Source organism: Lethenteron reissneri, chromosome 22 (assembly GCF_015708825.2).
Source record: "Lethenteron reissneri isolate LAM-NWPU_2019-01 chromosome 22, ASM1570882v1, whole genome shotgun sequence".
NCBI lineage: Eukaryota > Metazoa > Chordata > Hyperoartia > Petromyzontiformes > Petromyzontidae > Lethenteron > Lethenteron reissneri.
The window spans coordinates 12,916,348-12,943,016 of record NC_083800.1 but is presented as its reverse complement, the minus strand read 5'-3'; the positions used below and the strand labels follow the sequence as shown (position 1 = coordinate 12,943,016).

The 26,669-nt window shown below is 46.8% G+C and overlaps 1 protein-coding gene across 1 annotated transcript; it reads right to left on the bottom strand.

The window, feature by feature from the left end:
• Positions 1-1,099: 1,099 nt before the first annotated feature.
• Positions 1,100-24,183, bottom strand: LOC133345651 (aldo-keto reductase family 1 member B1-like). Its single transcript, XM_061556608.1, has 10 exons — positions 23,917-24,183; positions 21,689-21,856; positions 19,852-19,968; positions 18,374-18,451; positions 16,922-17,038; positions 15,633-15,739; positions 12,657-12,744; positions 10,377-10,460; positions 8,667-8,755; positions 1,100-1,754 (listed from the first exon to the last, which is right to left on the bottom strand). The coding sequence occupies exons 1-10, from the start codon at positions 23,992-23,994 to the stop codon at positions 1,718-1,720; spliced, it is 963 nt and encodes a 320-aa protein (XP_061412592.1). The 5' UTR covers positions 23,995-24,183; the 3' UTR covers positions 1,100-1,717.
• Between the last annotated feature and the right edge of the window lie 2,486 nt (positions 24,184-26,669).

Sequence of the window (26,669 nt, the reverse complement as noted above, 5' to 3'; positions counted from 1 at the left end):
GCGTGCACACGGATCTTATGCTGAACCCTCACGAAGCTAAATTGACACACATCTGCATTAGTGAATTTCTCAGGTTTAGTGTTAAGGCGCACGGCTCAGGAAGCCAGGTTCAGTTATAGCCAGTCTGTGTCATTGTAATTGCTTCATCTTAACCTTGCCTTTAACCATCCGCTCCCCCTTCCCAAATCCTCAATGTTTTTGTTTTTTGTTTGTTGCGGTTGCACCCGATTCAATAGCCGAATGGCTCACAGGGCTATGCCAAATAAATGAAACTGACTAATTGAAGGCAATTATGGGATGTTGAATTGGCAGCGATGGTAATGTAATCGTTGAGTTATTATATCCGCGTTATAAAATTGTTCAAACCAATTCCGAACATTCCTACAGCTATTTAAAAAAAAACTGCTTTTGGAAATACTACGTCAGTTTTGATTTGAAGCTTTCGCGACTGCAGGAATCCAATGTAACTGCTGCCGCAGACACAACTCAGCTTATAGACACCCGGACTGGAAGGACGTGATAAACCACATCAAGTTTTAACTGCTGTGATTTTCACTCACCCACCCACCCGTGTCGTCTGGGTTTTCGGTTACTAATTCAAGCTCATTGACATGCTTATATCTCCAGCCCCACTCGTCCCCTGCACGCCACAAACCCTCTCCCCTCTCCCCCCGTGAACTTCTGCAGCCACGACTCTACAACCCCCCCCACCCCCCTCTTTATATAAAGCCACAACAGCAGATTATTTTCTCACCTGATGACGGATGCTTGTGTTGCGACCGAAACGTCGTGTTTCTTTTGTTATTTTTCTATCTACGTGACTTTACCGAAAGAACCAGAGAGTACTATGTCAGTTGTATGGCAAGGTTAATAAATGCATTTAATGGGTTTCATGAGATGTGTAAGCTCTGCAGGGTTATATCTTCTCTTCGGTGGCTCTGTTCACGTTCTAATTCAGGGCCTCTTATGAAAACTTACAACATCCTCTAACGATCACTTTTTACTCAGAATCAGAATATGTATTATACCGGTGGAATCCGATGAGCTATAAAGCCCTCTTTCACAGATGTCACTCACAATCACGCACCGACACAGAAGATGCCATCAGCCCTTTAATGTCTCCACAAGTCGTAAAGTCACAGTTCAATAGGTGCAAACGCTCCACTGCCATCTATGCGATTGTACCCGGGGGTGTGTGCACATTCAGTCGAATAAGCAGGTGCATGTGTGCAGGTCAGCGCGGATGTGTGTCTAGATGTGCGAGCACATTTCTGCGTGTGGGCGTGTGCAGTTGCGAACGGTTGTCTTATATGCAGACGCGTGCAAATGTGTGCATTTAGGTGGGATTTGTGCAACAAGGGGGTTGGTTGCTAATGCTGTGTCATCATCCTAGCGACCTCTGTGATTCTCAGCAGAGGCTAACACTGCAGTCGAGTGATATCACAACTACTTCTGGGCCCTCCCGAGGAAAACAAAAACTCGACCGTTAATAAAATAAACATTAGCATTATCAGAAGAGGATTTTGTCTACGTTGGCGTTTATATAATTTCTAACAAGACAAATTCATTCATAGGTGAATATGTAACGTTATGTTATCCTTGTAATGCTATTTCCTTTGTAAATTTAAGTATTTAGACGAAGCATATTGTCACGCATTGAAAGCGCTAACACGACAAATGAGAATTTTTTTTGCTGTTGCCGTATGAATTCATTCGTTCAACTGTCAAACGGATAGTTGGGGTGGCCAGAAGCCCTGCAAGACAAAACACAAAAACATCGTATCAGTATTAGTGCATGAGGATTCATATCAGCATTCGGCAAAGTGGGGAAAAATCACCAAATGCACGCAGACCACATTGGAGAGCGTAACGTGTAAAGCAGGGTGGCCAACCTGTAACAGACCGAGAGCTAAAGAGTGCCCCAGATTTCTGCAAAGAGCAAAGTGTATATATGTGTGTATATATTAACAGTTTTCGGCACAGCACGGGAGACATTCTTCACTACTGTGATAGCACGTTCCACGTCATGCCCCTTCAACAGTCACGTGTCGGTGGATTAAAGAGACGAATACTGATCGGGAGACGCCAGTTGGCCACAGCTGCTCTAAGGGATCAATTCCAATGTTGGAGGCAATGACCACGAAGCACGGATAGTGTCACACGAAGGCATTCCCACCCGATTCTAATCCCCACCCCACGTGAAGGCGAGCTGCCGGGATGGGAGGAAGAGCTGGGGACAGCTTGCAGGGTTGGGACAATATAGTGGAATGGGCATCAGGACGTTCGGCAGATTTGTGAAGCCGATGCATAGATCTAGATTGAAAACTAATTTCTTCAGAACTTATTGTTGTTGTGTTTAGTTTGTTATCTTTCCCCCGCACCCCTGATTAGCACGGTTGGCAACGTACGGTGCGAAAGATGTTCAACATATATCCATACATAGATGGATTTAGCATCCCAATTCTGACTTTGGTGTTTACAACAGGAGTATGTTTTATTTATTTTTGCTTGTCTTTTCCCATAATTTCATCCCAACTCGGCGTGGCGCCGCGAGACAGAAGCGTCGATTCAGATCTCTTGCAGCGGCGCAGTGCTCCGACCGGTGTCACAGAACGGTGTCCACGGGGAGGGGAATACCACAGAGCACGTGACCTCTGGTCTACACGCAGTAGGGGGCAGCACTTCCCCACTCGGTCTGCCGCCAAGAGGAGCAATGCTCCCATGATCCAGGTTTCTTTTGTTAGATCGCGGAAAGATAAATGTGTCGTTAAACCCGCCACCACCCGACACAGCCAACTAGTAAGGGTTGTCACGTAAACAGAACGTGGCCAATTCGTTACTAGTGTAATAAAAGGACTCGAACACTTCTTTCTGTCTTCGTGTCTTTATTCAGGTTCACGTCTTTACCCACACGGCACTCTGTTATAACTCCTGTATTTGTAGCCCCCGGCTATTCACTGCTATTATAGCTTCCTCACCCCTCTGACTCTCTGCTTCATCTACTGTAACCTCCTCCCTGCAGACTTGCTGCTACCCCTATGTGCAGACCCTCTGGCTGTCACTGTATGCAGACCCGCTGCCCACTCTCTCTGTGCAGCCCCGCTGCTGACTGCAGCCTCCTCGCTGCTTCGGGTCGGTCACCGCTGGCCAACGGTGCCGATCCTCGCTCCCCCCGTGTTCGTGGCGATCTCGCCACACCCCGCTTCGCCCTTCGTGGCCTTCCTCTGTTCCTGGTTCCCCGTCACTCCCTCTGCTCTTCCGGTTCCCCTCCTTCTATACTCAACCCCTCTCCCCCCACGTGACCTAACTCCTCCCCCCCTGACGGCACCTCAGAAGGGCCGTTTACAACCGCATTACACTAGTACAGCACACCGGTGTGTTGGAGAGCAAATACGCAACATTTACAATCTGAGTACGACGTTTCGCCAGTAATTACAACTAGCTTCATCGGGCGACAGCCAGATTTGGCTTGATCTAACCCCCCCAAAAAACCTGTATTATGTAAGATATTGGTCGCGCAAGCCTGCGTGCTAAGTAGCAATGCTCGTCGCATAACAGTCGCGCTGATGTATGCTTCATACTGTACCCAGAGCTGGAAGGTATTCAGTGCAGAACCACATTTTATGTAATGGGTTTTTGTGTCTGCAGAGTAATCGGCGACTTATCAACTCGCTACATTCGAGAAGTCCGTTTAATTAACAGGTTTGACCACCCCAGTCACCCAGGAGAGAGCTTACAATTATTGTACCAGAACATGAACACGATACTGAGCTTGAAGGGCAAGAATATGTAGAGTGAGTAAATCATAGTAAGCAAACACAGCAGCACTGCAAGAGCGCCTTACATCATGAAGCGCCAGGTGCTTCATGATTTTTCTCGTATCTGCTCATCAATTGTGGCAGTATATACAAGACTATGAATAGTATATGCAATGTTTGCCAATTCGGGCAATTGCATACTTAAAGGTTTACATGCTGCACTATCAAATAATAACACTACCTGTATTTAAAGCGGATACTTACTCAATGGTTATGTAAATTGTGGCGTATCCAATTATACTCGTGGATGGACAGCGTTGTGGTTGGGGGGGGGATTTAAGAAACTTGCTGATTACACTGGTCAACAAAAAAAATTCTGGCCTGGACTTTTGCAGCTGTTTTAGACTAATTTCAGGGTGCGGATTCCAAATCTGATCTCAGATTTGCTCTATCACATCATTTTTATGCTAGCGGCATACCCCATTTTCATTGATTTTACCCGAAATTAACTCTGTCACTAATGATTGCAAGTTGTTGCGAGTCAGTGACTGCTTTAGTGTTAAAATATGGTGCTGTATTTTTAGGATAGTGTGTTTATAATATCATTTTATGTAGATATCCACATTTATTTAATATTTTTCTTCTGCAGTTTTTATTGAAAATGCAATATTTGATATCTCAAAAACCTGATGTGATAGACAAAAACTGATGCCAGATTTGGAATCAGCACCCCAAAATTACCGTTCTGTGGTAGCAGTTACATTGGGGAAACCAAACGACATGTCTCGGACCGCATCCGTGAACATAAAGCTGACCTGAAACACGGTAGGACAAACACCTCAGCCGTGGCAGATCATTGTTACAACTCAGTGGGCTCACATGATATTGACTTCTCCAAGACAGAGGTTCTCTGCAAGCCATCTGGCTATCATGAGAGATTCGTTCATGAGGCGATCCACATATACAAACACAGAGACAATTTTAACCGAGAAGATGGATTCTGGCTTAGCAATCATTGGAAGGACGTAATAAACCATTTCGACACACATTAGGGTGGGTAGAATAATACATAGTGTTATATTAAATGTATAAGGTATAGGTTGGTTTACAGCAATACAGTATATAATTTAATGTTGGCAGTATATAGTACGGTATATGCTCGTGTGATGCAATAGAATAAAGTTTAGATGGAATCATATTATATAATTTTTTACGACGTAGAATTGTAATGTATTACTTGCTGTTAGTAACTCAGCTTATTGTAGAGTATAGTAAGTATACTGATGGTGCTATGCAGTTTATACTTTAGTTTTTTATGTAGTTTATACTTGAGTTTTCTACGTTGTTGTTGAGTAACTGCAGCTACATATCATTAACATTCCTTTCCTTTGTTACTGCTAATCCCTGCACCCCCCCTTGGTGCTGCTGATCCTGCATAATGCATGGGCATAATATGACTTTGAAACCCCCCCGCCCACCTCCTACGCATTTTCCATGAATATGCTAAATTCCTCTTCATATGCACATTCTTTTGTTAAGGCGCTCTTCTTCCACCTGCAAACGCAGCTTATATATAAGCTGCTAGCTTGGCAGTGTCTCATTCTTCACCTGAGGACGGCTGCTTGCGTTGTGGCCGAAACGTCGTGAGAATTATTTTATTTTATTATGTTTTATTTTTATTATTTTATTACTTCCCTTCTACGTGACTTTACCGAAAGAACCAAGAAGATACGATATATCGTTTCAGCTGGCTGATTAAAGATATCGGTCACTTTTTCTGTTTGTTGTGATATAAGCAACATATCTTTGCATTTGCCCAGGTAGGTGGGAAGGCAAACGGCAACTTCTAATATAAGCACAGCTGCCATTGATCTTCACATCAGGTTTCTAGTGTATTCGTTGAACAGCCTATCTATCGGTGGAGCGGGGCAGGGGGTAACCTCAATGGCAGACCAGCAAAATCACAGACAAGCAGTTTCCATGCGACGACTCATGTCCATCAAAAATTGATTACTAGGAAGGTCACGTTGTTTTCCGTGTTATCTGTCTTGTTAGCTACGGCAAGGACAAAATCACGTATTTTGAAACGTGGCAATTCCCTCTCGACGATTTAGCATTGGCTTGAACCTAACGACAGCCTAACAGCAAAGCTTCCTCCGAAACGTTCAGTTTTCACGATCGCGGTTTTTCAGCCCCCCCCACCCCCTCAGGTGTTTATTCTGGATAAGTTTCAAATAAAAAAAATTTGGATATCATATTAGAATTTTAGGCCCAATTTTCTCAACATGTATATCTCCGGCTTCTCAATCCACATCTCCTACAATGTGCCCCTCTTCACTTCTACGGAGCGCCGTGGTGTTATCGCCCTCGCCTGGTATGAAGGAGGTTGTGGGTTCGATCCCAACACTGACGCCTGCTGTATATTTGGAGTTTGCGTGTCTCTCTCCCCGTGGTCGAGCGGACATTTCTCCGGGTCCTCCGGTTTTCCCTCCACATTTATAATCAACATTCTTTTAAATTTTTTGGCTGCGATAAATTTCCACGTGATAAGCCATTTCGTTCAGCTATCATTTGTGGCCAGGTCGCTTCTGAAAAAAGAGATATTATAGCTCAGTGAGTGTTGCCTGGTAAAATAAAAACAATAGTTTAGGAGTTTAGCTCCCCCCATTCAACACATCTCCCACGTTGCATTGGGGGTTGTGACACAACCCCCAATGGTAGCGCATTCACCGTTTGTTCCAGAGATTCGCAGTTCGAACTTGACAGATGCACTGGTTAATACTGCATGTGTATTAACCGTAAAATGTGCACTGCTTCACAGTGGGCGTTCAAGATCCCCTGATGTCATTTGAAATGCATACGCCATTGTATGCTGACGTCACGGTCCAAATTTGCCACATTTTTTTAAAGGTTAATCAACTGGTTATACACACAACTAAAGTGACCCCCTCTAATGAAACTGCTGCAGACTAAGGCTGTGAAACATAGCACCTCGGTGATAGCCTTGCACGATGAGAATGACGTGAATGGCGAAGATAACTAAATTATTCCCTGCTCCTCTCGTTCCCCACTCTGCACCCGCCTCCACCTCAGTGGCAGCGATGCAGCGCTCGCTAACGACACGGCAAGAGGGACGCCTCGAGCAAAAGCTGTTATAGCGACGTGGTGTTGGTGAAAGGCCGGCCCACGGAGATGGACGTGGCGTGGAGATTTGTCGAGCGAGAGGCAAGAGATCCGTGGAGTGAGAGAGGCAGAGACGTAATGCGGGAGAGGCACGGGGTGCGAGGAGCCATGGCCGCGTCTCTGTGAGGTATCGCTAATGACGTCTAACCACTGAGCGAGATAATGCTACCACAGTAGAGAAGGGCATAAGAAAGAGTTAGCACATGTATGGTGGGGGAAACGTCCCGAGGGATGCTTGGAGCAGAATAACATTTAATTCTGGCAATGTGAAGCTTTTTGGGGCTTTAAAAAGGTGAGCTAGTTGTGTAAAAATGACCGAAACGGACACATGGTAAAACGGTGTATTCCTAAACTTACTCTAGAACTATTACATGCCAACACAGTTTGCATAACTTACGTGGTTGTGTACAGCATGGGCATACGCACATGTAATGGGAGTGAGTTCAGTGTAAACAACAAATTTGTACAATCACATTAGTCTCATAACACCAGTATTCTGTAAACAAACAGTCCATATGTATTACCTGATTTGGCCCTTATGGGTGACTATTGTACCACAGTAGAATGTAGGAATAATATTACGTAATGTTAATGTTATGTACACCGCAATTTTATTCTAAAGTCACTTCATAATAAACACAACTTTCACGCATCTTCCACACCTCTAATATTCGAGTTATGTCCAATTACTCGGATTCTGTATACTGTCATTGACCACACAATTGCGTCATCATTTGATTGCAAGTTAATTACAAAAGAGTAAAGTTCTGAAGCCTGACATAATCAAAGGAGGGCAAGATTTTCTCAATAATCTTGGGATCAAATTTGATCAAATCTCTTGTCACTGGCACCAGTCAGATGGGCTGGTGGAATAATAATACGAATAATTAATAATTATTTCAGCGTTGTACCGTGCACTGTATTCTATCGAAAACAGAGAACGACTCGGAGGTACGAGGAGTAAACACAAACGAGTGGGAAGGTAGCAGCAGGTGGTAAATCCCCCCCCACCCCAAGATCTGCGGTCCTCTATATATGAAAGCTTTATCGCCCAATTAATGGGTGTTTACATGTGGAAGGAATCCGGAGAATCCCGGAGGCAACCCACAAATGCAAGTGCAGCACGCCGTCTCTTACAGATGGAACAGGTGGAGTTCAAATTTGCTGTCGAGTTTCTAGCTGGCAAGCCAGAGTATGGCACCTCCTCGACTTCCACGGGAAGGGAGTTTTAACAACAAGTCTGGACTGCGGCCGACGTCAAAAATAAACATCTCATACAGCGACCCTACCATCGAAGCTCACGGTTTCAACCTTTCCACGCCGCCAATGGTCGACCATCAACCGAATCAGGAACGGCCATGCGGCCAATGTGGCCACATGATGACGCACAAATTGCGCATCAAAGATTTGGCGGCGTGCGAGTGTGAGGCCACGAATTCCAAACCATCGACCGCATCGTAAACACTTCGCCACTGCTGCCGGCTTCACTCCTTTCAAGGAGGAGCGGAAGAGATCCACAGACAATTGAGTGGATAACAACATCTAAAATTACATCTTGAATCTGCTATTAATTCATACGAAAGAAGAAGAAAACGTGTGTGTGACCCGCCAACCCTCACTCTCCCCACAGTGTTGGGTTACAGACTGGCGCCACCACCGTCCTGGCTGAAAGGGGGCACACGAATGCTTTAGGTATTAAAAGTAGGCCACGAGGTGCTGTCTTACGTGTCAGCGCTCCAGTCACAGGCTCGCCAGTCCCTCCGCAGGCCTTGCAGCTTCTTCGTGTCCTCCTCATCCAGCGTGAAGTCAAAGCTCTGAAGCGCAAAGCAAGTGGCAGCAGAAATACGAAGATCAACCATGATTCGGGTCTGTGCAGAAAGGGACATTTTTGTATTTGTAATGGCACATTACAAATGAGGCTATCGCACTGTTATGTAGGTTTTCGCCGCTGGGAGGAATATCTGTCTCGTGTGATTTCTGGTTGTACCTCATTTTGTTGAGCATGATAGCAATAGCAATGGGAGCTTCGATCGCAGCATGTGGAGCAAAACGTCGGACATCGTGCCGAACAATACGCGACACAACCAGAAAACAAAAGTAAGAGAATTTGACTTAAGTATGTGCATATCTATTGCTGGGTAGACAGAGGCAAACTAATAGGGCTTTTCCCCTTTTTTCTGGCAACAAAACTGACACCTTTTGCAAAGAGTCATGTTTACATTAACCACAACACTTGCAGTCAAAATTTAAACAAAAAACAATACTCTGATAATGTATGCATTGTCCTTGAAACTGATTGGTCCACACCAGAGACAGCTTTTCAATCAGTCGGGTTCGTAGCGCAGTGCATTAACCCCTCTATATGCCCATGTTTGTGCGCGCGTGTGTCTGGAGGACTTGGGCCCGATTGGTCAGCCAGGCCTGCAGGTGGGGATGATGTCACAATGCTGTGGCAGCAGCCCCACGCTGCTCTCTTGCATTGATTGGCTGCTATTTGCGGAGCAGATATTGGGTCCCGCCCACTCCTCCCAGCCAATCGGTGCCAAACTACGCTCGCAAGTGGAGTGGCATGACATGAGAGTTTCCACCGGTGGGGAAAACATTTTTAGGCTCCCTTTGCGTGCAGAGAGCGAAAATAATTTCACGGTGAGAGAGATGTGTAACTTTAAAGTTAGGCAGATGGAATGTGGTAGGAATGCATTGTGGAATGTGATTGGTAAGAGGAGGTTGTGATTGGCGAGTCAGGTGCAGAAGATGGAGGAGGAGGGCAGGGACAGGCCCTCGGGTGGGCACGCAGAGGTCGGTAAAATGGAGAAGAGCTAAATACAGATGGCAGCATCCTGTAAAAGAGGCCCTTCATGGGGCGCCATGGTGTCCAGGAGATGTTGTCTCCCTCGCCTGGTATACAGGAGGAGGTTGTGGGTTTGATCCCGACCCTGATGACTGCTGCTGCTGCTGTATATTAGGAGTCTGCGTGTCTCTCTCCCCGTGGTCGTGTAGATTTTTCTCCGGATATTCTGTTTTTTTCCTCCGCATTTATAAACACGCGTTTAGAGTATTTGGCTGCTAGAAATGTCCACGTGATAAGCCACTTCGTTGAGCTTTCATTTGTTGGCAGATCACTTCTGAAAGAGCTACATAGCTCAGTGGGGCCTTGCCTAGTAAAATAAATAAAGTTTATAGTTTTATAGGCTGCAACAGTGCATGCGTTTAAGAATCTAACCGAAGGAAGAAAGCATTGTTGAGATGTGGTGGCTTCAACAGTATTCGTCACGATGGTATATTGGGCCTGTTTGGGTCTCGTGATTCAATTGGAACAGGGGTATATGTGGATATTGTGAACCTTGTTTCTGATTATGTTGCTTGTAAAGGGTATCTAATGAGGGTTATCCCATCACAGATGGTGGGGGGTGCATACCCAGGGTGTCAACCCACCTGGGCATTCTGCACAATCCGCGAGGGAGTGACGCTCTTTGGGATCACCACGATGTTTCTTTGAGTGTGGTAACGAAGCAGAACCTGAAAGAGAAAGAACAAAAATGAGTATCCAGAGTAACCACAACTAGTCTGGGTAACCACAACTAGTCAGGATGACCACAACTAGTCAGGGTAACCAGTTGCGAGTGGCCTGAACCAATCCATGAATTGATGAACATTTGTTGTATTTACGTTGAACTTATTTTGCACCGTATGCAGCCAACCGTGCCAATCGGAGGTAAATTGAATAATCCCACGTGATTTGTTAAAAGAAACATCACCCTATGTGTACTGAGTTTTTGGGCACCCTCTACACTGTCCAATCACTACCCGGGCTCAACGTCGCTTCGCTGACGGGATGTGACGACATCGACTGCTGTCATCGGCTGCTGCAGAGCTTCGTGCTGGTCAGCAGAGGGCAGCACAGCAACATCCATTATATGGAAATATAAGAAATAGGTTTTACCCTTTCTGGTAATAAAACAGGAGGTGTTAAGATGTTCAAACACCAAATAGAAACCTTTTTCAAGGACTCAAGTTCATATTAACCACACGTGCTTGTGGTGAACATGCAAACACACATGTTCTGGTCATACATGGCATTGTTTTTTAAACTGATTGGCCTACTCCAGAGACGGCCTTCTTTGGGGCTTTGTCTCACCAGTGTCAAGGCCAGAGAACACCAAAAGGCGAAGACAATAAAGACGATGCACTATCAGGGCATTTATTGCCCCATTATACGACGCTACTCCTACGTCTATTTCACTTAATCCCACCATGATTTATAAGTGTTCTCTACTAATTTTCGGGGGGGGGGGGGTGGGGGCACGTTCGCCAATAAGACATCATCAGTGTAAGGGCCGCCACACATTTTAAACCATTGGGGGTTTGACAGCACCACGATGATGCTATTTTTACCATTTGTGTATTGTCGGTGGCCGCACGTCAGTTGCGGCACCAAATGCCACCAGGGGCCGCCAGCAGCCCCGCGGGCCTTGCAATGAAGGACAATGATTTATAACCACGGATGAGAAATTAATTTATAATTATTGTTTCCAGAGCAACTAAAAAAATCAAAGATCGGAACTAAAACATTCAAGAACGGGAGGCGATGTGGATTCGAATTTTATAAAGTACTTTTCCACATTTTTTCCCCCCAATGACTTCGTCATCAAGATGATCCCATGAATGACTTCCGAGATCCTTTCAGTGACCTCTCGTCCATACTCGGGGCATCTGTCGTAGAGTTGCTCCTTCCATGGCAGCCAAACCAACACGTGTTTATAATTCTTAAAGCCAGAATCTTGCGAGATTGTTGTGTATGAAATCAATTGATTGATTTTTTAAATCATTTAACCCTTTCCCGTTGCGAGACGTCTGCAAGTTGCAAGGTGTGGGTGTCCCATTCATCGCTGAATCTCGAAACGCACAAGCAGTTAGCGTTACATTGTACTCACCGCAGAGAACTGTAGGAACACGACCACCGCACTCTACGATAGCTGGCGCCAAACTGAGCCACATGCACGGCCTTTTACTTCTGATTCCATTCAGAATCGATTCCGTTCCGATGGCGTAAGCGTATGTAATCGTAACGTCATCAGGAAAGGAAAGGGTTATGATAATTGGTTCTTTACCCTTCTATCTGGCAACAAAACTGACACCTTTTTTGGTGTCAGTTTTGTTGCCAGATAGAATGGTAAAGAACCAATTATCATATTTTTACTGCCAAATGAGGTCCCCATAGGAAAGGGTTAATTAATATGTTTCGTTTAATCTGCTAATCTAGCTCCTGAGGATAAAAGAAACCAGCTGAAATGTTGCCACATTGTGAAACATCTAATTTAATGTTTTTTTTCTCTACGTGGCCATTGGTAGCCTAGCTGAGACCATCAACTCACTACGCTTGACGTGAAGGAAGGCCACTACACTTGAGACTGGTTTGGCTGTCGCGCGGCGGGTGCAGCTCGTGGGAGAGTGCGTTCCTGACCGTGTAACTGACGCATGCGGCACTATTAGAATTTTTTACAACTCCTGCCAAAAGCGATCACTTTCCACGGTGCGTTCTCTGACACAAGGGCAAAACAATGCCGGGATATTTCTGAGAGACTTCCGAATCGATTCTTCATCTCAAAATTCACGATGCAAATACCACAATTTTAGTATTAAAAAAATCGGCTGTAATTTGGGTTCTGAATCGAGGCTATTCATACAGTGCGTGTATTTCCACGGCCCCGGTACCTGGGCGCTGGTCTTGCCATGTTTGCTACCGATGGCCTCCACGACGGTGTCCTGCAGGAGGCTGCACGGGTCATTCTTCTCGTTCTTACTGCACGCAGCACGCCACACGGCCACACAGCAATAACCACCAAGGTCTGCCACAAAGTGACGGTGACGTCACCACAGCGATTATGCCAGGCTAGGGCCCCCTTGAGACCCCGTGAACTGTCTCGAAGGCTCGATGGCAGGAGGTCACGGGACAGGCCCAGGTACCATAGGTTGACCGACTGAGACAACTGGCAGATGCACAACCTGTGCTCCCTATTGTGTCAGACACAGTCACACACACACACAATGACTCCCGTATCACCTTAACAGACTCTTGAGGCAATTACTTTTAGTGAGCACCTTTGAAGGCCAACACGACACACGAGGCGGTGGGTGGCCAACACCACCCCCTTTGTCTCCCTCGTGGCGATGTTTACACATTGCAGGAGGTACTCATTTGAGGCTGAGTCGACCTAGGGGAGGCCCAGGACCGGTTCAGATAATCGTCACTGGTGTTAGCTGTGAGCGGGAATCGAACCGCTACTCTACCGCTCCCCATTCCCCACACTGGGTTACGCACACACGCTTGGCTGGTATTCAGTGGTGGCCGGTGCGTCAATATATCGGTGGGGCACGAAACCTCATGGTAGCAGGGCAAGTGGGGAGGAGGAGGGAAGGAAGGGGGCGGGGGAAGGAGGGTGAGGAAGGGGGGTGGTGTATGCACTCTTACATCTCTATACAAGGACTCCTCTACTTACGAACATTCGACTTACAAACTTTCAGAGATGCGAACAAACCTGTCCGTATGTCCAGTTGCCTGCTCGGACCGAGAATCGTAAGTTCAACCAAACCCAATCGATGAATCATAAGTTCAACTCCTGCGCAATAGATGGCGGTGGTGGTATCTAAATCTGCAGAACCAGTGGCATCTACAGGAGATTATACAACGTTTAAAGCCATTCCCCCTCTTTAGTGCACACGCTGTACAACATGTTTGGAATCGACGGGAGTAAAGTTGGACTTACGAACAAATCGACTTACGAACAGACCTCTGGAATCGACTTGTTCGTAAGTAGAAGAGTCCCTGTAATGAGGCAAACACTCGCATTCGTCAACGAGGACAATATATATTATAACATGCGACTTTTGGGCAATGACCCTACGGTTTTTTTTTTTACTTTTAAGGCTATGAAGAAAGGCCACTGCCTGAAATGTTGCCTTTTCTATATGTTTTATATTTTGTTTTCCTTTTAAGGCAGCAGTGTTACTGTTGAATGTGTTGAGATTGTTTTATTATTTGTGCTCGTGCACCCCTGCCATGGCCGCAGCAGCAGCATCACCACATAACCTGTTCGAGAATTATGAGCAGATGAGAATTTTTCTTTTTTGTTAATGAGTAGGGCCCTATCTCGATTACGAGCCACAGCCACTGCTCGTATAAATCCAAATACACCGTGTGAACCGAGCTGCTAGAGCAGGTGAGTAAACTGTAATATTTATATAGAGTACGGCAACCTACATCAGGGACTGTGTGTTGTCTTGATGTGGTCTGGGACTGTGTTCGTTGTTGTTGTTTTTGCTGCCTTGCCCAATTTTGATAAATCGGACTTATACAATAAATATAAGCATTATTTATTGATATTTAGTAACTGACCATTTGCTTTATTTTGCACTTGTAGCGTTTGTTGTATCGTTTACTGTTGTAACTTGCCGACCTGCCCATACTGGACATCTGTGAAAAAGAGCTTCATAGCTCATCGGATTCCTCCTACAGTCGAAATAAAGACTCTGAATGTTGCTCTCGACCAGGCACACAATTTCACCTGCCCAATGCATCTCTTCATAAAGGCACTCGATACCAGATCAAGATGGCTACGGATCACTGTCCCCCATACTCCTCCTTAACCTCCCTGTTGATTTCGACTCCACTGATCCTTCCATCTTACCGGAATGCCCGCACAACTCTGCAGGCATGTCTGGCACAATTCTCTCCCGATTCCACTCTCCCCTTTTAAAAGTGTTATCTACGCCTGCATGTCTCTGCAAGGGGTTATCTTCCCACAAACCCATCCGCTCCGTTGTGCCACAAGGGATGATCCTCAGCCCGTTTCGTTTCTCATTCCGTCTCCCTCCACTTGACAAAACGTATTTTCGTCTTTACCAACGACCCTAGTTTCATGCTCATGACCACCAGGCTCCACACATCCATTGATCGCAGACTCAACCTCAGGGTCCACTCTCGCATCCCGCCCTGAAGGGGTCTCATCTCGGATCGGTTCAAATCTCTTCCAGCTAGACATTGCCAAAACCAAAGTCATCTTCGATGGCAAGAAGTCTGCTGTGAAAAGAGATTCAAGTTTAAGTGTGCTCCTCCTAACTCTGATATTACGCTGGCAAAAAGTATCCGAAACATGTGTAGTGACATGGAATGGTTCACTATGGTGCATAGCGCTGGTTGCTGGCATAGAAAGGGATCTGCGGTTGCAGCAGCCCTGTCTGTCAGCAGGTCACGTGATAAGCAGAGAGAGGGATGTAGAGCAAAGGTGATGGAGGGGGGGGGCACGTGAGGGAAGCCCGGGAACCCACTAGTAGGTTCTAGAAGGGTGGTGTGGCCGGGCGGAGCAAGGCCACGCCAGGAGGATAAAAGGGGACCCCGAGCAAAGCTTCGGGGCTGTTGCTTGGGAGTGGAATCCTGACAGGCTGCTGGAGTCTTCGTCACCATCTTCACCTTCTCGGCGTTGTCAGTCAGGCAGTCTGTTCGCTGTCCTGACTGAGAGTGTAGTAACCCCTTGTACCCTGTGAAGGCTATAATAAATGGAGTGCCTCCTACTCCTCGTATCTCTGAGTGTATCACTACACATGAAAAAGGTCTCTTGCAATTTCGAAACCAGACTATGAACAAGCTAAGATGTGAGCAGCTTAAGAGACACGAATTAGGGTAGCACTTACGATTCCCTGTCAGGAGAGCCAAACGGACTGTAGGCTGTCAGCACGACGTTGTTCGATTGGCAAAACTCGATCAGTTCGGGCTGCGGCAGGTACGGATGCAACTCCACCTGCACAGGCAATAAAACGCACACGAGTTTGGAAAAATCATGCATACGCATGGATTCTGCAACACTTTCCACCGTGCGCCTCTCTTCGGCAGCAGTGATGGATCGGTGCAGAAGTCAAAGGGCAGCTGTCAGGGCAAAACACGTTGGCATTATTTGCAAATACTAGCACAGTACTTAAAAGCTTTGGTTTGCATCTCCAAGTTTGGGGCCACCCTTTGAACAATTTGGCCAGTCTCCTCAAGGATAAATAGCTCATAGCAAAGGAACTTTATGCTAATGTCAGGAGAGTTCTTGTGACCCCATGCTGCAGATGGACACACGGACATAGAGAGCTGATGCATCAATGCTTTAAACTGGAGTTGGAAATGATTACAAAACAGAGCAGTCTTCAAACACAAACCGTTGACCCTATTGAGCAATGAGAATATTAAGGGTCTGTCCACAAGAGAAAATGTGCAGTGCGTTACATTGTAAAAAGTCATAATATTGTACTCGATTTCACAACTTCACTTTACGACTTTAAAAAAGCCAATTGACTTTTGTACCGCTGGGGCTCCAGCTATGACCACGTGATGCCGTATTCCTGTGGACCCCGGTAACTGGCCTCCAGAAAACATTTCAATGGCTACATCACTCAGAACTGTTGTTGCACTGCATCGGCGGCCACATGAAATTATCGTAATTGGACTCTGCCAACCTAGGACCAGTCCAGAAAAATATCACATGAACATTGGCTAAGGTCCCTATGTTCAATAAGCAATGAAGGGTCCGTGGGACCCTCAATGTAAATGTCACACCCCCATCTAGGGTTGCCACCTGTCCTGCTTTTCCCAGGATCGTCCTCTTAGTGAAGGTGGCTACTGCTGGGAAATCTGTACGTATTCCCAGGACAGTAAAAGTCCTGGTTTTTGTCAACTGCGTAAAAAATACACCAATCAAGACAATGCATTCACAGGCGGCTGATGGGATGTATTTTTCATGTGTACAGACGAATATGTGAAGGAGAAATGTTGTCCGCCTAATTATTTTGTCATTTACACGTAGTTCTCCCAGTTTCTGTAATTGTGATATTTTCTTCTCCCTCCCGGTACGTCCCCGTTGTTTTACACTTCAGGAGTGGCAACGCCGCTCATCACGTGGCGAGTCGTAACTCGCGTTGTATTGACGACTCCTCAGCCTCACCTGGTTCACCGTTGGCTTGATCGTGGCCACTGAGAGCAGCCGCTGCAGCTGCGCGATGTTGAAGTTGGAGACGCCAATGGACTTCACGAGGCCTTCCTTCACAAGCACCTCCATTGCCTGCACACACCATGACCACCTCCTTCAGCACATGCGCTGTCGACAGCCGACGTGACGTCAGGTTGCTAGATTGTGTGATATCGGAATACTGGATGAATCTGAAGAGCTATGAAGCTCTGTTTTACAGATGTCCAGTAGGGGCGGGTCAAAACGTTACAATGACAAATAACACAAAACACGATAGGAGTGCAAAGTATACAAAATGTAAGCAAATCACTAAAAGAAATACAAATAAAACTAAACTATTTTTATTTTACCAAGTAAAGCACACTGAGCTATTCGCTTCTTTTTCAGAAGCGACCTGGCCACAAACTATAGCTCAACGAAGTGGCTTATCACGCGGAAATTTATAGCAGCCAAATAATAATCTAAATATTAGAGAGTCTACATCTCTGGCAGAGCAACATGTTGCATATCCAACCATCACATATCTGCCCAGACCAAGAAGGAGCTATATAACTCCATCAGCACAATTCTTGCAGGAATCGCGATTCTTCTATGCGTGATTCCCATGTTAAAATCTTCATTGAGATGAACAGTATTCTGGCAGGGGTTTGCCATGAAAAATGTTTGGATTCTACTGTAGTTATATTGCAAATCCAGCTTCGTTCAGCTTTGGCTATGCTTAGCTTAACCAATCATTGGCAAATTTAGCTTGCAAGAATGGGAAGTCAGATTGATATCACATAGCCAGAATCATCATTACAAGGCATTGCCGATGCTGTGAGTGTGAAATTGCCTCCATTCTACCCATATACCTGCGTGGCATGCAGGCAAGCAGGGAGGGCCCCATGAGGCCTCGACAGCCTAGCAGAGGCCGACCCAGTCACAATCCTTAACCCGCGCCCATCCACCAACATACATATAAAACATATACTCTTCACAGGTTATATCAAGAAAACCCTGCAAGGGATGATGGCCTGTTTCTGTTCTGGTTATTATAATTTAAGTAAAGAGTCCAGATAATTAAAGCAGGGGAAAACACATTCCTGCGGAGGGAGCTGGTAGGAACGTTGGGTTGCTCGGTCAATGGCCAGGGTCAATGGCGGCGTGGTGTATTCCACAAATATGCCCGACCGTGAGGGCGGGCACAAGCCGGCGTGAGTAGGTTAAACGTTGAGTTTTATAAGGGCACCACGGGGTGACCAGCCCCTCCCCACCCAGCCCCACCCCTCCCACCCCCCACTCAGCCCCACCCTCCCCACCCAGCCCCTCCCCACCCTCCCCACCCAGCCCCTCCCTCCCCACCCAGCCCATCCCTGCACGATGGACGGACACAATAATCCCCTGTGGGTTGGTGGAACCAGTGGGTTCCTACCAGTAATATACCCTCACCTTCCAAGTGTCCACATAATCCACATCTGCTGCCATAATTTTTCCATCCTTAATTGGCCAGAGATCATCGCCTTCATTCTGCAGACACAGAAACCAACGTGCAACATCCACTCCACACACGTAAAGCATCACACGGTCCTACGTTGAAACACATGTATCAAACTGTTGGGAAATATTACCCATTTGGCAGCCAGAGGCAGCTGAATACCATAGCAAGTTTTGTACAGAAGCCATCACGAATACTCAGGACAGCGTTAATACTGAACGATAATTTAGCGGTCAGACATAACAAACACAGTCAAACTTTTGAACGCAACAATTTGATGTGTGGGTCCAATTTTTTTTACAATATAATTATGAAAATAAATCTCATTTAGCTATGATTTTTAATGTAAAAAGTTAAAAGGTGCAGCCCTGCAATTTCCTTATCAAGCCACTGCTGGCAAAAAGGGCCTCCACCACAGGGAGCTATAAGGCTCCTCTAGAGGCGATTTGGGTCTATTCTATGTTGGGCAGACATCTTGAAAGAGGATTCATACTCTTAGGTTTTTCGATAAAGTCACGTAGGTAAAAAATAATAGAAATAATAATCTGATGACAGAGACTTGTGTTTCCTCCGAAACGTCGTGATTTATTATTTTATTTCTATTATTATTTCTATTATTATTATTTTTTTACCTACGTGACTTTACCGAAAAACCTAAGTGTATGAATCTTGAAAGAGGTGGGAGGACTCACATTTGACCCCACCACACACGACATACCAATCGATTTGACTCCAATGTATCCATTTATACTGCTGAGTGGACAGAGGCAGGGGGATTCAAGTAACTTGTCCCAATCGTTTCAACTTCCGTGCCAGGAGATTGAATTGAACAGACTGGATTACTCGTGTCCAGCGTGCTGACTATTTGGATCATTCTTCCTTCTGATGGAACGCTCTTCTGATATTGGGAAAACACTGGAGCTTTGCACTTTTAAATCTCGACTGAAAACTCATTTCTTTCTAACTGCTTTTTATGTTTAGTTTGTTGTCCTTACCCCGCACTTGCGATGAGCACAGTTGGCTATGTACGGTGTGAAAGCAATTCAACATACATACACATTACACCACAGCAGCACCACTATTTGGCTCAATACCGAGAAGCTACTGGGTATCGGACCAAGTCACGGCGAAGGACAAATAGCACACTTGGTTTTTTTTTACGTGAAAAAAATTATGTTACAATAATAAAAAAAACGCAGTGAAGATAACGAAATTAAAACATTTCTTTTTTAATTCATGAAGACAGAGAGAGAGAGAGAGATGCGGTCATATTCGAGAAGGCAACGTTTTACGAATAAAGAACAAATACACCATGGCCACAGTCGCTGAGGTGACCGCACCTCGCCAACGATTTCTACCCTCCGCCAGATTCCGCAGCTGATGCACAGGAGACGCACAGATCCACACCACACTGACGGAGAGAGGTGCTCACCTTAAATGCCATGGGGGAGTGCATCAGAAAGAGGTCCAGGTAGTCAAGCTTCAGGTCCGTCAGGGTCTTCATGAACCCGATCTTCACGTCTGCTGGGGCATGAAACTTGCCCCAGAGCTGCATAACACGTGCGCACACACAAAGACGAGGATCTCCCATGTAGCCATACAGGCTATTTGGGCAAGTGCTGTTAGCGAGTAGTACCCATGAATGCCAGAATGGAGGATGAGAGCGAAGTGTGGTGTGGCCAGCACTACACTCAGCCACCTTTGTCTTCCCAGTGCGATGTTTACACACCGCACTGGGTGCTCATTTAAGGATGAGTCGATGCAGGGCCGGCCAAGGACTGGTTCAGATAATCGCCACCGATGTTAGCCATGGCCGGAATTAGAATGCAGGCTACCAGGTTTGTAGCACAGTGCGTGAACCACCAGGCAACCGCTCCACCCCAGAAAACGAAAACAAAGATCCCCCGTACAGCCTTAACAGACTGTAGGGGCAAGTGCTGTTAGCGAGCACCTATGAAGGCCGGCACGGCACACGAAGGGGTGGGTGGCCAACACACACCACGCCCGGCCGCCTTTGTCTCCCCAAGTGGTGATGTTTACGCATCGCACCAGGTAATCATTTAAGGCTGAGTCGACCTGGGAAGGCTACGCTTCTCCCTGTGAAACCAAATGGCCTCGGCTCAGCTTGCCCCTTGCATAAGTTTAATAAATTATGCTTCAGGGACACAGGACACGATAAACTGGTTGTTGAACTGGTTCTCTCTGTGTCCCATTACCGGAATGAACCTCTCTCCTCGTGCTGAGCTGGAAGCATGGTAAATGTAAACAAGTGGATTGAATAGTTACTTTAAAACAACTGAAGCGCACGTATATCACTCATTGTGCGAAAGAAGTTCAAAATACACACATTTTGAGAGCAAAACAATTGGCCAATTGTCATTCTTCTTCTTATTATTACTATTTATGATTCTGCTTATTTGCCCAGCAAAACCTCACCGAGACGAAATACTTTTTGTTCAGGAGAGGTGCTGCCAAGCTTTTGCAGGAGTGAGGGTTGACCGCTGCCATGTACAATGCTAATTGAGTCATTTGCAGGCACAATTTCTTTAAACGTGGCAAATTTGCACCTTGACCCCGGTACGCAATGGCACCACTCTCGGAAAAGGCGTCACGGGATCCTGAACGTCCGCTGTGGTATCACTGCCAACATTTGTGGGTGTACATCTGAACTCATCCTGGGCCTCCTCGAGGTCAACTCAGCCAAGAAAAGAAACGAGTACCTGGTGCAATGTGGAAGCGTCAGAACTGTGGAGACAAAGGTGGCCTGGCACGGCGTTGGCCACTCACTCCCTCGTGTGCCGTGCCGGCCTAGTGCAGGGACTCTGGTACTTACGAACTTTCGACTTACGAGATGCGAACAAACCTGTCCATATGTCCAGTTGCCTGTTCGGACCGAGAGTCGTAAGTTCAACCACCGCCATCTATGAGTCGATGTTCAACTACCGCGCAATAGATGGCGATGGTGGCATCTACATCTGCAAAATCTGCAGAACCAGTGGCATCTATATCTACATCAGATTATATCACTTTTACAGCCATTCCCCCTCTTGAGTGTACACGCCATACAACATGCTTGGAATCGACAGGAGTAAAGTTGGACTTGCGAACAAATGGACTAACGAACAGACCTCTGCAACCTAACTCGTTCGTATGTAGAGGTGTCCCTTTATCCACCACGGTTAATAAACTCGCGGGATTAATCCTGGGCGGGGCGGCCTCCACGAGAAACGAGGGGGCCACCGGTGCTACCGCCGTGGGCCACACGTCACCTTGCTGACGATGAAGAGCTGCTCCCTCGACGCGACCTTCTTGGCGAGGCAGGAGGCGATGCCGGCCCCGACCTCCGCCTCGTTCTCGTAAACGAAGGCGCCGTCCACGTGGCGGTAGCCGGCGGAGATGGCCGCCTCCACCGCGGTGCGCACCTCTCCTGGCTTGGACTGCACAACAACACGGGAAAGGGAGTCTCCTAATTTCGCCATCCGAATCGCTCAAGAACAAATTGTGCGGTTGGCGATGCCGATGCTGCCCTCGCTGCTGCGGTGGCCTTGACATTCGTCAAGGCCACCGCAGCCTTAAAATGGGAAAAATATTTAATAGTCGACGTTTTGGGCGGAGGACCCCCTCCATATACTTTGCATTTGTGCGTCATGTCAGAGCTGAAGACTCACTGACATAACTTTACATTTCTAGATATGTTTACATTTGTGCCTATACCACAGTCTCTTGCAAGTGGGAAACGCGACTTTGTAGAGTACTTTACGACGTGACGGTAATTAATAGACGTGGGGTTACCTGTCCGCAGAGGGCAGTGCAGCAGCAAACTGTTGGACTAACTTCCAGTTTCTATGCTCCCCACCTTCCACAACCTGCCCTGCCCACCATGGTGAAGTATGGTCAGACAACGACCCCAGGACCCACCACGGTTGGGAAACCCTCATCCAGAAGTGGATGGACACAAGGGCTGTGTGGTGCATATGTTGAACTTCTTTCGCACCGTACTTAGCCAACCGTGCTAATCGGAGTTGCGGGGGAAGGACAACAAGCTAAGCACAAAAATGAGTTTGAAAGGAATGAGTTTTCAATCCTGATTATGCAGTACGGGCAGTAGAATCCATATCCATCAACTACTAAGGACACCCACGCTTACTCTTTATCAAGTACGGAACAACACAACTATAATCGTACTTTTGTTATTGGCCTCTGGGCATCTTGGTCACCGTGCTCGGCAACTGTTATTTAAATAAACAGATATTGTATTCGTCCAACATTATGGTACGTAATCAGTTTTATTTTAGGTTATACTGTTGGAATAATTTCAACTATTTAAATGTAACCCTGCACCACCTGACAGAGTCAATCAAATCAAGTTGTCACGTGGGCAAACATCCCAGTTTATTTATCAGAAAAACTATCAATGATGAATAGCAAGCATCATTTGCAAAAAAAATGTATCGTTACTTTAACAACACCAAGAAGATAAGTGTAAACCTTGGCCATGCTACGATTCAAGGTCTGGCATCTCTGCTGCAGAAAAATGCAGTCTCAAAAAGGAATGGGGTACATGATAAAACTCGCACCCACCCAACTTTCTGCAGTCAAGAGTGCAAGCGTGATGTCTCCATAAGCTTTGCTGCGCTCAAAAGTGGAACAACGAGTTGTGACGACCACGCGTGCAGGGCCCCACCCCCACGGCAAGTTCAAGTCAACCTTGCACAGCTTAGCACGTAGACTTTCGCCACCAATATTCTCTCCATAATAGATTTACTTTCGGTTAGATCGCATGAATATAAATCCGTCGCTAAACCCGCCACCACCCGACACAGCCGATCAGTAAGGTTCAGCACACCGGCGTGTTGGAGAGAAAAACCCACAACCTTTACCATTCGAGTACGACGTTTCGTGGGTTTAACGATACAGTCAAACTAGAATCGAAGCTTTCGTGACTGCAGGAATTACTCTTTGGTTCTTTCGGTAAAGTCACGTAGAAAGAAATTAAATAATAATAGAATACGACGTTTCGATTGCAACACAAGCAACCGTCATCAGGTAAGAATGACTGAGAAAACAAACAAAGTAAAGTGATAGGTTTTTACCCTTTCAACTGGTACAAAAACTGACACTAGAAAGGTGTCATTTTTGTACCAGTTGAAAGGGTAAAAACCTATCACTATTTTGCCACTGGTAAAAGAGGTCTCATAGTGTAAACAAAGTAAACTTAGAAATATAATGCAATACAACACAGAGAGTCAGCCAACACAACAGTCAACACCCCACCTGGTTGATGGCGTTCTTCCAAAGAATGCTAAATTTGAGAGAGAGAGACAAAACACAGACACGGAGACACACAGACAGACACACAAGCAGAGAGAGAGAGACACACACAGAGAGACACACAGAGAGAGACTCACACAGAGACACACAGAGAGAGACACACACAGAGACACACACAGAGACACACACACAAGCAGAGAGTGTCTCTCTGTTTGTCCATCGGTACCTTCCACGTTCCGAGGCCGAGGAGTGGGATATCCACGCCGCTGCTGAGCCGCGTGACGGCTGTGGTCACGCTGGCCATGGCCACGTAGTGCACAGAGAGAGAGAGAGATGGGAGGAAGTCAAACTTTACTTATCACTTGTGGAGTAAGTCCAAATCAGCGAGCAACGCTCTGGGGTGGCCTGCTAACAATGAAACACAATTCTCTGAATCGTCGCGTCTTCAATGCGAACAACCACGGAAAGGCTCCGCCCTGAACCGCGGCTCCACCCTTCACCGGCTCCCAAGGGCGGCAGTCGTCGGGTGCTGCTTGCTTAGGGCACTTGACCCAACATCATGTTCAAGGCTACACAGTGTTGGACCAGATGACGCCAAAAGGCGTAATACGAGTTGTACGCCTTTTGGCGTCATCTGGTCCAACACCAGTGGAGACTAGGCTCTAAGAAAAGCTGTCTCGGGTGTGGACCAATCAACTTCAAGGACAGTGCATGTTATTATCATTATCAGAGTTGTTTCTTTTTGTTTGTATTTTGACTGCTTGTGTTGTGGTTATTGCGCAACATGATGACTTTTATAAAGGTGTCAGTTTTTGTACCAGTTGAAAGGGTAAAAACCTATCACTATATTTTGCCACTGGTAAAGGAGGTCTCATCCTCTAATACTTGCATTGCCTTTGTACTCCCTTCGAGATTTGAAGTTTTCGTGACTGCAAGGATCCATACTCTTTGGTTCTTTCGGTAAAGAAAAGAAAATGTTATTTTCTACCTAAAAATGCAATTTTATTTTCTACCTAATTTTTTTATTTTATACCTAAAAATAAAATTTTATTTTCTACCTACATTTTTTATTTTATACCTAAAAATAAAATTTTATTTTCTACCTACGTGACTTTACCGAAAGAACCAAAGAGTATGCCTTTATACTGTTTGCCTCTTGGCGTTCTCTGGCCTGCCACTGATGGCCAGACTGGGCCCTAAAGAATGCGGTTGTCTCTGCTGGTGGTGGCCAAATAGTTTCAAAGACAACGCCAATCATTATCAGCGCATTTTTGCGTGCACGTTCACCACAAGCACTGTGTGTGGTCGATGCAGACTTGATTCCTTGCAAAAGGCGATCTAAATTTCGATTTAAAGCTTTCGTGACTGCAGGGATTCATCTTCCTGGTTCTTTCGGTAAAGTCACGTAGAAGGGAAGTAATAAAATAATTGACTTTCTGAACACCTGTTGTTTTATTGCCAGAAAGGGTAAAAACCTTTCTTTAATTTTTGATACTGGCAAAAAAAGGTCCCATGATAATGATAATTCACTAACTGCCGATGCACGTCACCGCATCCTGATGATGTTGTTGCGGAGATCGATGATCATCGCTGTTCGAGTCGTCCTGTTCATGGAATTCGTTACTCAACAGAGGGGGGCCGCGTGAAGGCTGCCTGCCGACCTTCCTTAGCATCCTGATGGGCCGCGTCGAGTGCCAGCTATCCCCACCTGTATTGTTGTTGTTGCGGCAGCACGCAACTTGTGCACGGTCCATGGACGAGGAGGCAGAGGTGTGGACTCGAGTCATGTGACTTGGACTCGAGTCAGACTCGAGTCATGAATTTGAGGACTTCAGACTCGACTTGGACTTGCATAACAATGACTTTGTCCCACCTCTGCCAGCTATCCCCACCTGTGTTGTTGTTGTTGCGGCAGCACGCAACTTGTGCACGGTCCATGGACGAGGAGGCTCAGTAAAGGACACTGCCACCGGACAGTTTGGAGGCAGTCGCCCTCCAGCAACAACGAACGGCTGAGGAGCGACGCTCACAACAACGAGCGGAATGCCGGGCAGATAAAGTGCAGCAAGTTGCATCTGGCAGTGATCTCAGTCAACCTGTGGCACCTGGCTCTGTCCCGTGACCTCCTGCACCTAGCATGGCACAGCAGTCAACCCATGGCACCTGGGTCTGTCCCGTGACCTCCTCCTGCACCTAGTCTGGCACAGCAGTCAACCCATGGCACCTGGGTCTGCCCCGTGGCCTCCTCATGCACCTAGCCTGGCACAGCAGTCAACCCATGGCACCTGGGTCTGTCCCGTGGCCTCCTCCTGCACCTAGCCTGGCACAGCAGTCAACCCATGGCACCTGGGTCTGTCCCGCGGCCTCCTCCTGCACCTAGCCTGGCACAGCAGTCATCCCATGGCACCTGGGTCTGTCCCGTGGCCTCCTCCTGCACCTAGCCTGGCACAGCAGTCAACCCATGGCACCTGGGTCTGTCCCGTGGCCTCCTCCTGCACCTAGCCTGGCACAGCAGTCAACCCATGGCACCTGGGTCTGTCCCGTGGCCTCCTCCTGCACCTAGCCTGGCACAGCAGTCAACCCATGGCACCTGGGTCTGTCCCGTGGCCTCCTCCTGCACCTAGCCTGGCACAGCAGTCAACCCATGGAACCTGGGTCTGTCCCGTGGCCTCCTGCACCTAGCCTGGCACAGCAGTCAACTCCCGAGACCTCGGTCTGTCCCGTGACCTCCTCCTGCACCTAGCCTGGCACAGCAGTCAACTCATGAGACCTCGGTCTGTCCCGTGGCCTCCTCCTGCACCTAGCCTGGCACAGCAGTCAACCCATTGCACCTGGGTCTGTCCCGTGGCTTCCTCCTGCACCTAGCCTGGCACAGCAGTCAACCCATGGCACCTGCCGAGTCGTTGGTCCGATTTTGCTTTATCAGTAAATATACGATACTCACCTGCACACAAGCTGATTTCATTGCTCCATCTCCAC